This window comes from Camelus dromedarius, chromosome 4 (genome assembly GCF_036321535.1).
Source record: "Camelus dromedarius isolate mCamDro1 chromosome 4, mCamDro1.pat, whole genome shotgun sequence".
NCBI lineage: Eukaryota > Metazoa > Chordata > Mammalia > Artiodactyla > Camelidae > Camelus > Camelus dromedarius.
This window is the reverse complement of record NC_087439.1, coordinates 5771315-5783817: the sequence shown is the minus strand read 5'-3', so window position 1 is coordinate 5783817 and position 12503 is coordinate 5771315. Positions and strand designations below refer to the sequence as shown.

The 12503-nt window shown below is 65.5% G+C and overlaps 1 protein-coding gene across 1 annotated transcript in view; it reads left to right on the top strand.

The window, feature by feature from the left end:
• The window catches only part of MYO7B (myosin VIIB), an 89290-nt gene extending 77156 nt beyond the window's left edge, over window positions 1-12134 (top strand). Inside the window, exons 30-48 of the mRNA XM_031451202.2 lie at window positions 216-443; window positions 1756-1923; window positions 2477-2594; window positions 2680-2806; window positions 3398-3564; window positions 4519-4700; window positions 5604-5734; window positions 5990-6147; window positions 6306-6459; window positions 6925-7080; window positions 7923-8028; window positions 8909-9022; window positions 9259-9346; window positions 9886-9992; window positions 10328-10513; window positions 10718-10834; window positions 11002-11085; window positions 11249-11368; window positions 11795-12134. Coding sequence (XP_031307062.1) covers window positions 216-443; window positions 1756-1923; window positions 2477-2594; window positions 2680-2806; window positions 3398-3564; window positions 4519-4700; window positions 5604-5734; window positions 5990-6147; window positions 6306-6459; window positions 6925-7080; window positions 7923-8028; window positions 8909-9022; window positions 9259-9346; window positions 9886-9992; window positions 10328-10513; window positions 10718-10834; window positions 11002-11085; window positions 11249-11368; window positions 11795-11896 — 2613 coding nt within the window. The 3' untranslated portion in view covers window positions 11897-12134. The remainder of the gene's footprint in view (window positions 1-215; window positions 444-1755; window positions 1924-2476; window positions 2595-2679; window positions 2807-3397; window positions 3565-4518; window positions 4701-5603; window positions 5735-5989; window positions 6148-6305; window positions 6460-6924; window positions 7081-7922; window positions 8029-8908; window positions 9023-9258; window positions 9347-9885; window positions 9993-10327; window positions 10514-10717; window positions 10835-11001; window positions 11086-11248; window positions 11369-11794) is intronic.
• Window positions 12135-12503: the final 369 nt, after the last annotated feature.

Here is a 12503-nt window from a genome sequence, read left to right as displayed (position 1 = left end):
CAAGGCATTTGGACCCAGTCACGTGGGCACACGCCTCCTGTGGGCGGGGCAGTGGGTGTTTGGGGGTGATTGACAGGCCACGCCCCGTAGGGGAGGAGCCCCACAGGGTCCAGGGGCTGCTATCCTCCCAGCGCGCAGGCCTGAGCGGAGGGCGGTGTCCCCACGGCCGGTGCCACGGTGGTCGCTCACCCCTGCCACCCCGGTTCTGGCCTCAGTTCTGGTCCCTGGGCAGCGGGCGCGACCATGTGATGGACGCCGTGGCCCAGTGTGAGCAGCTGGCCCGGGAGAGGGGCGGGAGCGAGCGCCAGGCGCCCTGGCGCCTCTACTTCCGGAAGGAGTTCTTCACCCCCTGGCACAACTCCCGGGAGGACCCCGTCAGCACCCAGCTCATTTACCGTCAAGTCCTCCACGGAGTCCGGTCCGGAGAGTACAGCTTCGAGAAGGTGAGGGGACCACGGCGCCAGGGCGCTGAAGCCTAGCCCATCAGACAGCCCCAGGGAGACAGTTCGCAGCAGGGGCCGTCTGGACCAGCCGGGCGGCGGCCACCAGGGATGCCCCCCGGGAGGCAGAGGGGAGCGTGGCGGGCAGGAGGCCCAGGGAGAGGAGTGGACCCAGGAATGTGTCCGCGAGTGCGGGTCCCCGGGCCCCTCAGGGCGCAGCTGTCCCTGTCTGGCGCCTCCATCTCCTTCCTCAGCCACGGTTCGCTCTAGCCTGTGAGGGTGGGTCCAGCAGCAGGCGGGAGAGTCCTACTGTCGGCTCCACCACAGCAGCTGCTTAGGGGACACAGGGCCTGGGGGTCAAGAGCATGGCCTTGGAGCCTCAGCACTTGAATCAGGGTCCCACCTGTGCCTCTTCCAAGGTGTGACCTTTGGAACATTAGGTCACCTCTCAGAGCCTCGGGCCCTTATGAGGCAAGTGCAGAGTCACCAGAGCTTTCCTGATGGCAGTGAGAATCGAGGGAGAGGAGGTCGTGCACCTGAGGTCCTGGAGCAGCGCTGCCCCTCTTCAGGGGGGCAGACTTCCCTGGGCTGAACCCAGAGGTTGCTCTGGGGATCAGAGGCAGCTGCAGCAGTCTTGGAGGCCAGCCTGGAACGGGGCAGTGGGCAGGGAGAGGCGGGGGCCAGGGGACCAGAGGGCAGGCGGCTAGGTGGCTTGGCAAGGTTTCAGTGTCCTGGAAAGAAGGGGTCTGCTTGGCACCGGGGCTTCCGGAGGGGAGAGCCCTGCTCTGTGCTGGGCTGTGCTGGTGACTTATACAGCCCCTTGCCCAGATGAGTCCCCACAGAAGCCATGCATGTGGGGACCAGGGAGGACAGGGTGTGGCCTTGCCCACACTTACCCCACGCAGACAGCAGTGTTGTGGCGCCACCCTTGCCTCAGAGCTCCTTCCTGCACACTCACTGGCTCCGTAGGGCTGAGAGAGGACATGGGGCGGGGATCACCCGTTGTCCTCAGGCAGAGGGCCCGCAGGGCTCAGGCCAGGGCTGATGGGGGTGGGGTCCTGGCCCGCCAGCCGGAGCACAGCCCACGTTGGGACCCGGTCAGGGCGCACAGTGTTTCTGCCTTGTTGGGGAAGGGACAGGTCCTGCCTGGCAGATGTGGTTGAAAGGGTGGCTGCTCACGCTCTCGGTTCTTGCTTGAGCTCCAGTCACCTCTGCTGTGCTGGGGCAAGAGCTGGGCAAGGGGCAAGGCGCTACAGGGGAGGGTGGGCTCACACGTTCCCCCCTCCCCCCCCGGGGGGGGTTCTGGGCTGTGCAGGAGGAAGAGCTGGTGGAGCTGCTGGCCCAGCATTGCTACGTGCAGCTCGGTGCCACGGCGGGGAGAGAGGCCATCCAGGTGCTGCTGCCCAGCTGTGTCTCCTCCAAGCTGTACAGGACCAAGCCCCCAGACACGTGGGCCAGCCTGGTCACCGCTGCCCACACCAAGGTCAGCCTCCACGGAGCCCGCGCACTTGGGCTCTGCAGCTCTTTTGGGGGGATAAGGGTGCCCTGGACGTGTCGAGAGGCTGGAGCCCCCATCACGGGTTCCCCGCCCTCCACACTGGAGAACAGGAGACTTTTACTTGCCCAGGAGCCTCACCCTGCCTCTTCAGGATTAAACCATCTTGTTCAGGTCCCCTCCCTGTCACAGGCCCCTTCCACCTTCCCTCCTCCTTCCAAGTTGGCATCTTGGTTGGATCAGGGCAGCTCAGTGAGGGCACAGACGCACACATGCCCCTCCCAGTCTCCCGGGCTGAGTCAGCGGGCAGCAGCCAGCCGTTCAGCCCTCAGGAGTCCTGATACTGCAGAGGGGAAAGCCGCCTTCTCCAGAGCCCCCTGAGGGGTCCTCCCCCGCCCACCAGAGCCTCCCCCTTGGCCCTCGCCCGCACTGACCTCACTGTAGGCAGAGACTTCACTGAATGATCCACCCTGGGCGCTGGGCAAGTAGTCGGCTGGGGGATGACGAGTGATGGAGGTGACATGTGGCGTCCTCCACGCAGGCACCATACACCCAGAAGCGGGCCACGCCGCTGGCCGTGCAGGAGCAGGTGGTGGACACCGCCCGTTTGCAGTGGCCGCTGCTCTTCTCCCGGCTCTTTGAAGTCACCACACTCTCAGGTAATGGTTGTGACAGGGGGAAGGGGGTGCAGGTGGGGCCCCCCGGGGCCAGTCCGGGCTTCACAACCCCGTCTCCTCCGGCCAGGCCCCCGACTGCCCAAGACTCAGCTGATCTTGGCTGTTAACTGGAAGGGGCTGTACTTTCTGGACCAGAAAGAGAAGATGCTCCTGGAACTCTCTTTCCTAGAGATCATGAGTCTCATCACCGACAGGTGGGTGCCCGGAGGGAAGGTGCCCCAGACCTCTGTCCCCACAACCTCTGTCCTTGGGGCTCCAGGAGAGATGGCACATGTACAGGACCCGCCCTCCACTGTCCCTGGGCCACACCACCCCGCAAAGTCCTGTGTCTCTGCACTATAACCATGACCAGGGTGGGCAGGGCGCACCCTGGCCACGCTTCTCTATGCCAGTCAGTCCCACAGCATCCCCAAGCCTGCAGATGAATAAGTCAGGCATCCAGAGGCTGGGGGACTCAAGCTCCCCCAGGCTGGTATCCCTGTGGTGGCCCTGTGCCCTGGCCACTGCATGACCTGCCCAGAGCTGATGCAGACTGGGGCTTGGCGCCACCACTGTCTTTGAAGCCCGAGGGACCCTGAGCTCCGGCTCACCTGCCTACACACGCAGCAAGGTCCCGGACTCGGGCAGACCCCGCACTTAGCCCCCAGCCCCGCTGTGGCCCTGGACACGCCACTGTGTTCCCTCATCTGTAACTCGGGAGGGTCACCTTCTGAGGCTGTGGAGGGGCCCACACAAGGGGTTGGGTGGAGGAGGCCTCTGGTCATGTCGCACCCTTTTCCCCTCAGGGAGGCCCTGGGTGGGCAGAAACTGTTGCTGTCCACGCTGCACGAAGAGGAACACGAATTCAGGTCCCCTAGCAGTGTGGCCATCGCCGAGCTGGTGGCCTTGTTTCTGGAGGGCCTGAAGGAGAGATCCGTATTCACCATGGCACTGCAGGACAGGAAGGCCACAGGTGCCCGGCCCGGCGGAGAGGGGCGGCTTGCGTGCCCAGGGAGGCAGTGGTTGGCTCAGGCCAGGTCTGGGTGGACTGGAGCAGAGAGGGGGCTTCCCCACTGAGCACCAGGGTGGGGGCAGCTGCGGGCCAGGCCCTCCCTTCCACAAAACCAGGGGCTCAAGGAGGTATCTCAGACCCTCTGAGAGGAAGCTCACTGGGAGCTGGGCCTCTGCCCGGAGCAGGGGAGGGGCCAGTGACCCCCCCACCCCCGCAGAGAGTAGCCGGGCCACCGCCTGTGCCTCGCACACCAGCCCCTCAGCCGCTCTTTTGTCCCATTTTAGAGCAAGGACCAGAGGCTTAGAAGGGATGTGGCCTGTTCAGGGCCACCCAGCTCTGGGGGGGTGGAGTATGTGGTGGGGGGATTTAAGCCCCAGCTGTCTGGTTCTCTGGGAGCTGTGCTCTCCTGGAAATGAGGCCTCAGAAAAGAGGGTGGTGTGGGGGAGGGGCTGTGCACGGGGGTCTCACAGCAGCAAGAGATGTGAACCCCACCCAAAACATAGTCCCTGCTGCCCGATCTGTCCTCCCAGCTGCCCCAGTGGTAGGGGGGTCCCTTCTCCATTTTACAGAAGGGGAGACAGGCTTAGAGAGGTCACCCATCTCCCCGGCAGGGGTGGTGACTGCCAGCTGGTGTTCTGTCCCCCTTGCCCACCTGCCTCCCACCTCCCAGGCCACCTCCTGGCCAGCCCTCTGAGCCGGCACCCCCAGCTCCTGCCCACGCCAGGAGCTCGGGGAGCCTGAGCTCGGGGAGTCCCACCACCACTCACTGTCGGGGTGGCCGTGCTCTGTGTCTCTGGCTCCTCTCCGGTCAGAGGAGACTGCCCACAGGATGCCCACACAGCCTCCGGCCTCTGCAGAGCCTTGGGTAAATGGCGACTTCTCTGCCCCATGTGCGTGTGTGACCTGGATTTGTAGATGATGTCACCCTCCTGCCCTTCAAGAAGGGGGACTTGCTGATCCTGACAAAGAAGCAAGGACTGCTGGCCTCTGAAAACTGGACCCTGGCCCAGAATGACAGGACGGGCAAGACGGGGCTGGTGCCCACCGCCTGCCTCTACATCATCCCGACAGTCACCAAGCCCTCGGCGCAGCTGCTGGTAACTCACGTGCTCACCTGCCCTCAGCTGGGCACCCGTGGGCACCTGGGGACGTGGCCGGGATGCCCGGCCTGGGGTCCTCACTCAGGGACCTGCTTGCCCCCTCACAGAGAGCCCCGTCATCCCTGTGGGTGGTGGTGAGGCTGCAGGTGCTTGTGCAGGGCCTGACACAGCACTTGGCACTGAATAGGTGTCCAGCAAATGGTCATTCCTTCCATCCCTGCCCACCGGCTGTGTTCTGGGACTGAACCCATCCTCACCTCCACCTCATTTACACCCTGACCTGAGGGGGCCCAAGCCTCCCTATCCCTGAGAACCAGCCCACCCCCGCCCCCACAGCCAGCCCCACAGGGAGAAAGGACAGACAGGCGCATTTCTCCGTGCATGTATTGCGTGTTGAGTGTGTGCCCCAGGCCCGCAATACAGGACTGAACTCAGTAGCATCTCTGCCCTCAGGGAGCATGTGGACAAATAATGATTTGATGGCAGGAGTACCAAGTGCCACCAAGAAGAAGCCCTGGTTGTTACAGGACCAAGTCACAGGGTCAGGGCTTGTCCTGTCCAGGAAGGCATCCGAGGGAGTGACATTTGTGCTGAGGCCTGAAGGAGGAGGGGGCCCCAGCAGGCAGGGCCAGGGTCAGAGATACCCCTGAGGAGAGATACCCTGGGGAAGGGGAGCCTGATGGGCCTGAGAACCCTCCTAAGGGAAAGGAGACAGGCTCAGAGATGCCTGGTCACTGGTCCTGGGTCACATAGCAGGTGGTACAGGAAGGGTAGGCCCTGGCCTGTCTGGCCCTGTGGTCCGGCCCCTCCCAAGTCCCTGAGGCGACCAGGCCAGGGGAGCCCATGGGAAGGGCCCAGGGGCAGGGGCTCTGGGACACCCAGAGGCCCGTGCCCCCACAGAGCTTGCTGGCCATGTCACCAGAGAAGCGGAAGCTGGCGGCCCAGGAAGGGCGGCCTGCAGAGCTGCCCCTGGAGGAGCAGCCCGAGGAGAAGCTGCACACCCTGGAGGAATTCTCCTATGAGTATTTTAGGTGCCCGCCCTGCCCACCCCCAGGCCCTGGCCCAGCCAGCCCCTCTGCGCTCCCACCTGGCCTCCCCAGGCAGGGAGGGGACCCTCTGATCCTCCCACAAGCACCCTGGGAGACGGGGGCAGTGCCCCGTTGTTTCTTAGCTGAGTGCCGTGAGCACAGGGGGCGTCCAGGGGGTGTGGAGCCCGGGTCTCTCCCCGCTGGGTGCCCACGGGAGGGGACGGAGAAGGCCCTCACCCCAGCCTCCATCCCTCACAGGGCCCCGGAGAAGGAGGCGGTCAGCAGGGCCATGTTCCCCGCAGCCCAGGCCCGGGGCCACCTGTGGACCCACTCCGTGGAGCCTCTGAGGCAGCCTCTGCTCAAGCGTGTTCATGCCAACACTGAGCTGCGGGATGTCGCCTGCCAGATCTTCATCGATATCCTTCCCCAGTCAGCCTGTCTGGCCCACACCGGTCCTACCAAGGAGCCAGTCTCCTGGAGCACCGGGCAGAGGGCGGGCCGGGGTCAGCTTGGGGACCAGGCTCAGGGTCGTGGTGACCCACAGCCCCCAGCTTGTTCTCCTTGACGGCCGCACCCATCCTCAGGTACATGGGCGACTACCCCTCCCGGCAGGCCTGGACCTCCCTGGTGCTCACCGACCAGATCTTCTCGGGGGCCCTCCAGGAGGCAGCCCTGCAGGATGAGGTCTACTGTCAGATCCTGAAGCAGCTGACACACAACACCAAGAGGTCTGCCCGGGGCGGGGAGGGCGGAGGGCACGCAGGTGGCTGGGCTGGGGGCCCCTCAGTCCTCGCCCCAGCCCCCGGTGGCTGTGCCCACCATTCAGAGGGGGAGACGGCACCGGGTGTGGGCACACAGCCTGCCCGGGCTGTCACAGTGTCAGTGGAGGGGTTGGAACCCTAGTCTGTCCTGCTGACCCTCCGGGATGGTCAGAGCAGAGAGGGAAACCAAGATGCCTGGGGCCCTGTCCCTCCCACTGTCTCTCGTTTGTCCCCTGGGCAGGCCCCAGCTTTCTAAGCTGCAGGGCCCTCCTCTGCGTGGAGGTAAAAGTCGTAAAAGCTTTGGTGGCAAAGCTTTGGGCCCTCCTGGCTCTGGGCCTGGGGCAGGCCTCACGCCCTGTCTCCCCAAGATACCCAGCTGGCCCCAGCCTCTGGGAGGGTCCCCTCCTGGGCTGACAGGCACTGCCCCACCAGGTACAGCGAGGAGCGGGGCTGGCAGCTGCTGTGGCTCTGCACAGGCCTCTTCCCGCCCAGCAAGGCGCTGCTGCCCCACGCCCAGAAGTTCATAGACAGTCGGAGGAGGAGGGCGCTGGCCCCCGACTGCAGCCGCCGCATTCAGAGGGTCTTGAGGTGAGCCTGCCGGCCCCCGGATCCTGGGCAGATCGGGTTGGGGAGGCCGAGGGGCCCCACTGGCCCTCCAGAAGCTTGTGATCCAGTGGGGACTCTTGCCAGCATAGCCCGACCCTCCTCCCTCTCCAGAAGCTGGTGTCAGTTTGGGGAGGCAGAGGCTGCGGGGAGGCCCGGGTGGTCAGTGTAGGTTTCTGGGCATGAGCTCCCCTGCCCACACCCCCACTGCCTGTCCAGACCACAGAGTCAACTGTTCAGCGGCCAATGGGTGACTCCGATGCCCTGAGCCACCTGGGCCCCGACCTGGCCTAGACCCGAGTGGCCAAGCTCAGACTGTCCCTGCCAATCCGTGTGCCCTCCCACAGTCGGGCAGTTCTTCCCCTGCTGCACCTGCCCTCCAGTCCCCCACTGGGTCTCCCATCACTGTGGGAGGGGGTGGGGTGGCCTTGGGAGGGGCTGTGACAGTGGGTGACCGCCTGGGTCGTGGTGGGGAAGGTAAGTATCCCTGACCTGCCCGATGTTGGGCTGTGTGAGAAGGAAAACATGAGCCCCCTGGCCAGCCTGGGTCCCTTCCCCACATGTGCACCAGGCCCCCAGCCTTCTCAGAGTCTCGGGACACCTGGGAGATGAGGCCAGGCTGGCCTCTGCTGCCTCCTCCGGGCCGTGTGCTGAGCACCCCAGGCAGGGTAGCTGCCTGGGAATCCGCGCCCCACCACCCTGCACAGTGGCCTCGGTGGACCTTGTGCTTTGTACCTGGCGTGTAGCTTGGCTTAGAGCAGCTAGTGGCTTGGGCTGGCATGGGCGGGGAGGCGGGTGGCGTGTGCAGCGGGCACTGTCTGCTCCAGGACAGGGCCCCGGAAGCAGCCCCCTCACCAGGTGGAAGTGGAGGCTGTGGAGCAGAACATCTCCCGCATCTGCCACAAGATCTACTTGCCCAATGACACCAGCGAGGTGAGCCCCCGCCCTAAGGCCTCGGCCTCCCCCACCCGCAGCCTAGAGCAGGGTTCCTCCGCACCTGGGTCAGCCCTGGAATACAGAACACCACCGACGGACACAAATGGACAGTCACACCTTCAGGGCTGGCCTGCCCCTGCCCATTTCCCCCGTACTATTCCTCCGCTTCCCAGACCGCTTCTGGTGCCCCACACACGTGAAGAGCACCAGACACCTTCAGGTGCTCCGGGCCGCGCAGGGGAGGGGCTGGCGGGGGGAGGATGTTGTGCAGAGGGAGTCAGGACTGTCCCAGAGGAGTGGAGGGCGTCCTAGGCCAGGCACTGGAGAGAGGAGGCCAGAAGGCCGGTCAGCAAGGCTGAATCCAGGCCACGGGGGCCCCGCGGGCTTCTGACCCTGCCCTGGGTGCGGGCGAGCAGGGGCTGCGGCTGGGTGTGCCTGCGGACAGAGCTCTGGGTGGCTGCTGGGCACAATGCGGGGGACAGGTGGGAGGTGGGAGATGCCCGCTGGGACCAGGAGGCCCTCACCAAGTGGCAGCAGCAGAGCTCAGCGTTGGGGGCTTGAGGGGGGGTGCCCTCACAGCCCTCCCTACGCCTTCCGTGGCCTTAACTATTCTGAGCACAGAGGAGCATGACAGAAAGTTCCCACAGCCAGGCTGCCGGCCTCTCAAAGCAAGTTCAAAAGGCTGGGCCTCTTGGGGCCCCGTGGCACGGAGCCCTGTGACCACACAGCACGAACACCTGGCCAGTTTCTGGAGGGGAAGTCTTGCCCTTCTCGGGACAGGCCGCGTCCAGCCCCGGCCGGCAGCCGTGACAGGCCACAGAGGGTCATCCAGGCTGAGCCACGTCCTGAGACGTTCATGGGCCGCCTCTCTGCCCAGATGCTGGAGGTGGGCACCAACACCCGGGTGCGGGACGTGTGTGACAGCGTCGCCGGCCGGCTGCGGCTGGCCTCCTGGGAGGGCTGCAGCCTCTTCATCAAGATCGCCGACAAGGTGCGAGGCCAGGGGCCGCAAGGGAAGGCGGGCGGGGGTCTCCCGCCGGCGCTAAGCCAGGCCCCTCGCTGCACACAGGCTGTTGGGACGAAGGTGGGTGGGGGTGTGGAATCTAGGGGTGAACGAGGCCTCCCCAGTGTGGCACCTGGCCTCCCTGGCTGGAAGTGGGCCACTAGGCGGCTCCCCAGACACCACCGCACCTGCAGGCCCCCGTGCCTTCCCCTTCACCCACCCAGGTCATCAGCCAGAAGGAGGGAGACTTTTTCTTTGACTCCCTGCGGCAGGCGTCTGACTGGGCGAAGAAGAGCAAGCCCCAGAAGGAAGGTGCGGGGAGGGCTGTCGGGGGCAGGCTGGGGCGGGGAAGGAGGGGTGTGGCTGGGGTGTGGCGGCCCGGCAGGGCTTGTCTGCCTCCTAGGCCAGGGTCAGAAGGCTCCCTGGCACCTCCTGCGGGCCCGTTCATTCATTCATTCATTCATTCCCCTTCGTGTCCCCTGGGTCGTGGGTCCGGCCAGGTGGTGAGGCCCTGCCCTAGGAGCTCTCCCAGCTCTGGCAGGGGCCGGGCGTGGGGTGGGCCTAGAGCACAGGGCAGGACAGCAGGGTGATGAGGGGTGCATGGGGGCTGATGCCGTGGGGAGGGCCAGGAACATTCCTGGAGAAGGTGGCCTCTAGCCTGGAAAAATGAGGACGAGCTGGGGGCCAGGAAGAGGAAGAGGTGTGAGGCTTTGCAGCAGGGGAGGCTGAGGTAGCAAATGTGGCAGTGATGTGAGGGGAGGAGGGGCAGGGTGCAGGGCGGCAGGCGGGCTGGGGCCTGGGAGCCTGCTCAGCCAGAGACCAGCTCGGTGCTCACGGCTGCCCCTGTCCAGGGGCCCCTGTGACGCTCCCCTACCAGGTGTACTTCATGCGGAAATTGTGGATCGGCGTGGCCCCGGGGAAAGATGTGAACGCGGACGCCATCCTCCATTACCATCAGGTATCCGGGCAGGCCCCCTCTGGGTGGGCATTGGGTCCCCCCTCACTCTAGCCCACACCTGCCCAGCACCTGTGACCTGACTGCAGGGGAGGGAGGGGGCGGAGGGTCCCACAGCCCCTGGAGCACTGGCCCCCACCCTGAAGTTCCTGATGGCACGGGCAGGGCACGGCCTCCCAGGGGCACCTGGCCCCACACAGCTACTACCCTCTGCTGGAACCTTACCCTAAGGACCTCAGCTTCTTGCAGGCTCAGTCCCCTGGGTCGGGTGGGCTACCACCCGAGCATGAAGTCGGAGGGCTGGTGGCAGCCTACAGCCCAGCATGTCTGTCACCCAGGAGCTGCCCAAGTACCTGCGTGGGTTCCACAAGTGCTCGCGGGAGGATGCTGTCCACCTGGCAGGCCTCATCTACAAGGCCCAGTTTGACGATGACCGGTCCCATCTAGCCAGTATCCCCAAGATCCTGAAGGAACTCGTGCCTGAGAACCTCACACGCTTGATGTCCTCGGAGGAATGGAAGAAGGTCCTCAGCAGGGACGGGGGGAGGGATCCTCAGCTGCTGCCCTACGCGGGCCCTGCCGGGGTGCCGGGGTGCCGGGCAGCAGGGCTGGACTGGGTCTGCTGTAGCTGCCTTCCCCACACTGTGCACGGCCTCGGGGCCTCGTGTGGAGGGCTCAGTCGGGCAGTGGCCCCCACTCAGGCCCTCACAGGCCCTCCCCTCCCCCAGAGCATCCTCCTGGCCTGTGACAAGCACAGGGACAAGACGGTGGAGGAAGCCAAGGTGGCCTTCCTGAAGTGGATCTGCCGGTGGCCCACCTTCGGGTCTGCCTTCTTCGAGGTGAAGGTAGGCCATGCGCCAGACCCAGGTGTCCTCGCCAAGTGGGCTCCACACAGCCCTGGCTCCTCCCCAACACGTCACATTCGGGAGAGCACGTGTGCACGTGGCGTGTTGCAGGCCAGTGGCTGCCTGGCCTCCTGGCCCAGATGATGATCGCTGTGCCTCCCTCCCAGCAAGCCTCGGAGCCCTCCTACCCGGACATCATCCTCATCGCCATCAACCGGCACGGGGTTCTGCTCATCCACCCCAAGACCAAGGTAGCAGCAAGGCTGGGGAGGCCGCCACAGGCCTGGGGCTCCTGCCTGGTGGGGCTGCCCTCCCATCCCTCCCACACGGGGCCCCCGGGCAGCAGCTCAGACTCAGGGCCTCTGGGCCCCCGGGTTGCGGCCGGCTCCTACCCCGTGCCCGCTGTGCCCCCAGGACCTGCTCACCACCTACCCCTTCAACAAGATCGCCAGCTGGAGCAGCGGCAGCACGTACTTCCACATGGTGCTGGGGAGCCTGGGCCGGGGCAGCCGCTTGCTGTGTGAGACCTCTCTGGTGAGCCCCAGGCCGGGGGACCTCTGGAGGCCCAGGGTCCTTCTCCCAGCCCAGATACAAAAGACCCAGAGCTCCTGGCACTGGGCTGCCCCTACCCTGACCCGCGGCTGCCACCAGGCGAGCTGCCCACTAGGAGACCCAGCTGGTCGTGCCTGGGGTGGGCAGGGCCAGGCTGGGCCAGCAGAGGCCTGCGAGGAAGTAGGGCGAGGGGTTGGGCGTGTTCCCGGGGGCGTGGTGGCAAGGCCTGGCAGCTGGGCCCCGTGGATGGGGCCATTCCAGGGAGGGAAGGGGACGTGGGCCCCAGCTGAAGGAGCTGTGCTTCTCTCCTCATTGCCCTGCCCAGGGTGTCCTCGGGCAGAAGCTGGGTGCCCCCCAAACCCCCCATAATAATCCCTCAGACTCAGACCCCACCCTTCCCCCATCCAGGGCTACAAGATGGACGACCTGCTGACCTCGTACGTGCAGCAGCTGCTGAGCGCTATGAACAAGCAGCGGGGCCCCCAGGCCCCGACCCCAGTGCACCCATAGCAGCGGGGGCTCTCGCCCATTCAGCCTCCCTCCCTAGTTGGGGGTCCTGGTGGTCCAGGGCCTGCCCTTTGCAGGCAACCTCTCATGTCACCCCCTCCCCAGAATATGCCCCCCCACACCTCGGCATCCCAGGGGGCCCCTCCCCAGGTGCTGACTTCAAGGGAGCCTTCAGGCCAATGGGTGGACGGCAGAGACCCCCTCCCACCAAGAATGTTCAATAAAAGTTCCCGGAGCAGCGGTAGGTGTGTGGGGGAGAGCAGAGCATGGGGTTCGGGGGGAGGGCAGGAGGTCTGGGAGGCACTGGTCAGCAAAAGCTGCCTTTTGAGAAAAAGCAAAAAACACCATAACTCGTCCAGGGACACGAGGTTCTCAGGGGGTGACATCCTTCATTTCCCCTTCACCCCACCTTCCCGCTTCCCTCCTTCTTCCCTGTTTCTCAGACTTGGGAGCTGCCTCCCATGGGGCCTCTGCACACCTCTCCTCTATCCCCTCAAGCACACTGGGACACAGGCTACGGCCAGGAGGGTCTGGCGGAGATGCAGGCCAGGCCGCTGGCTTCATGCTCAGGCAGCCTCTGCCTGGACAGAGCGCAGAGCTGGATACAGGG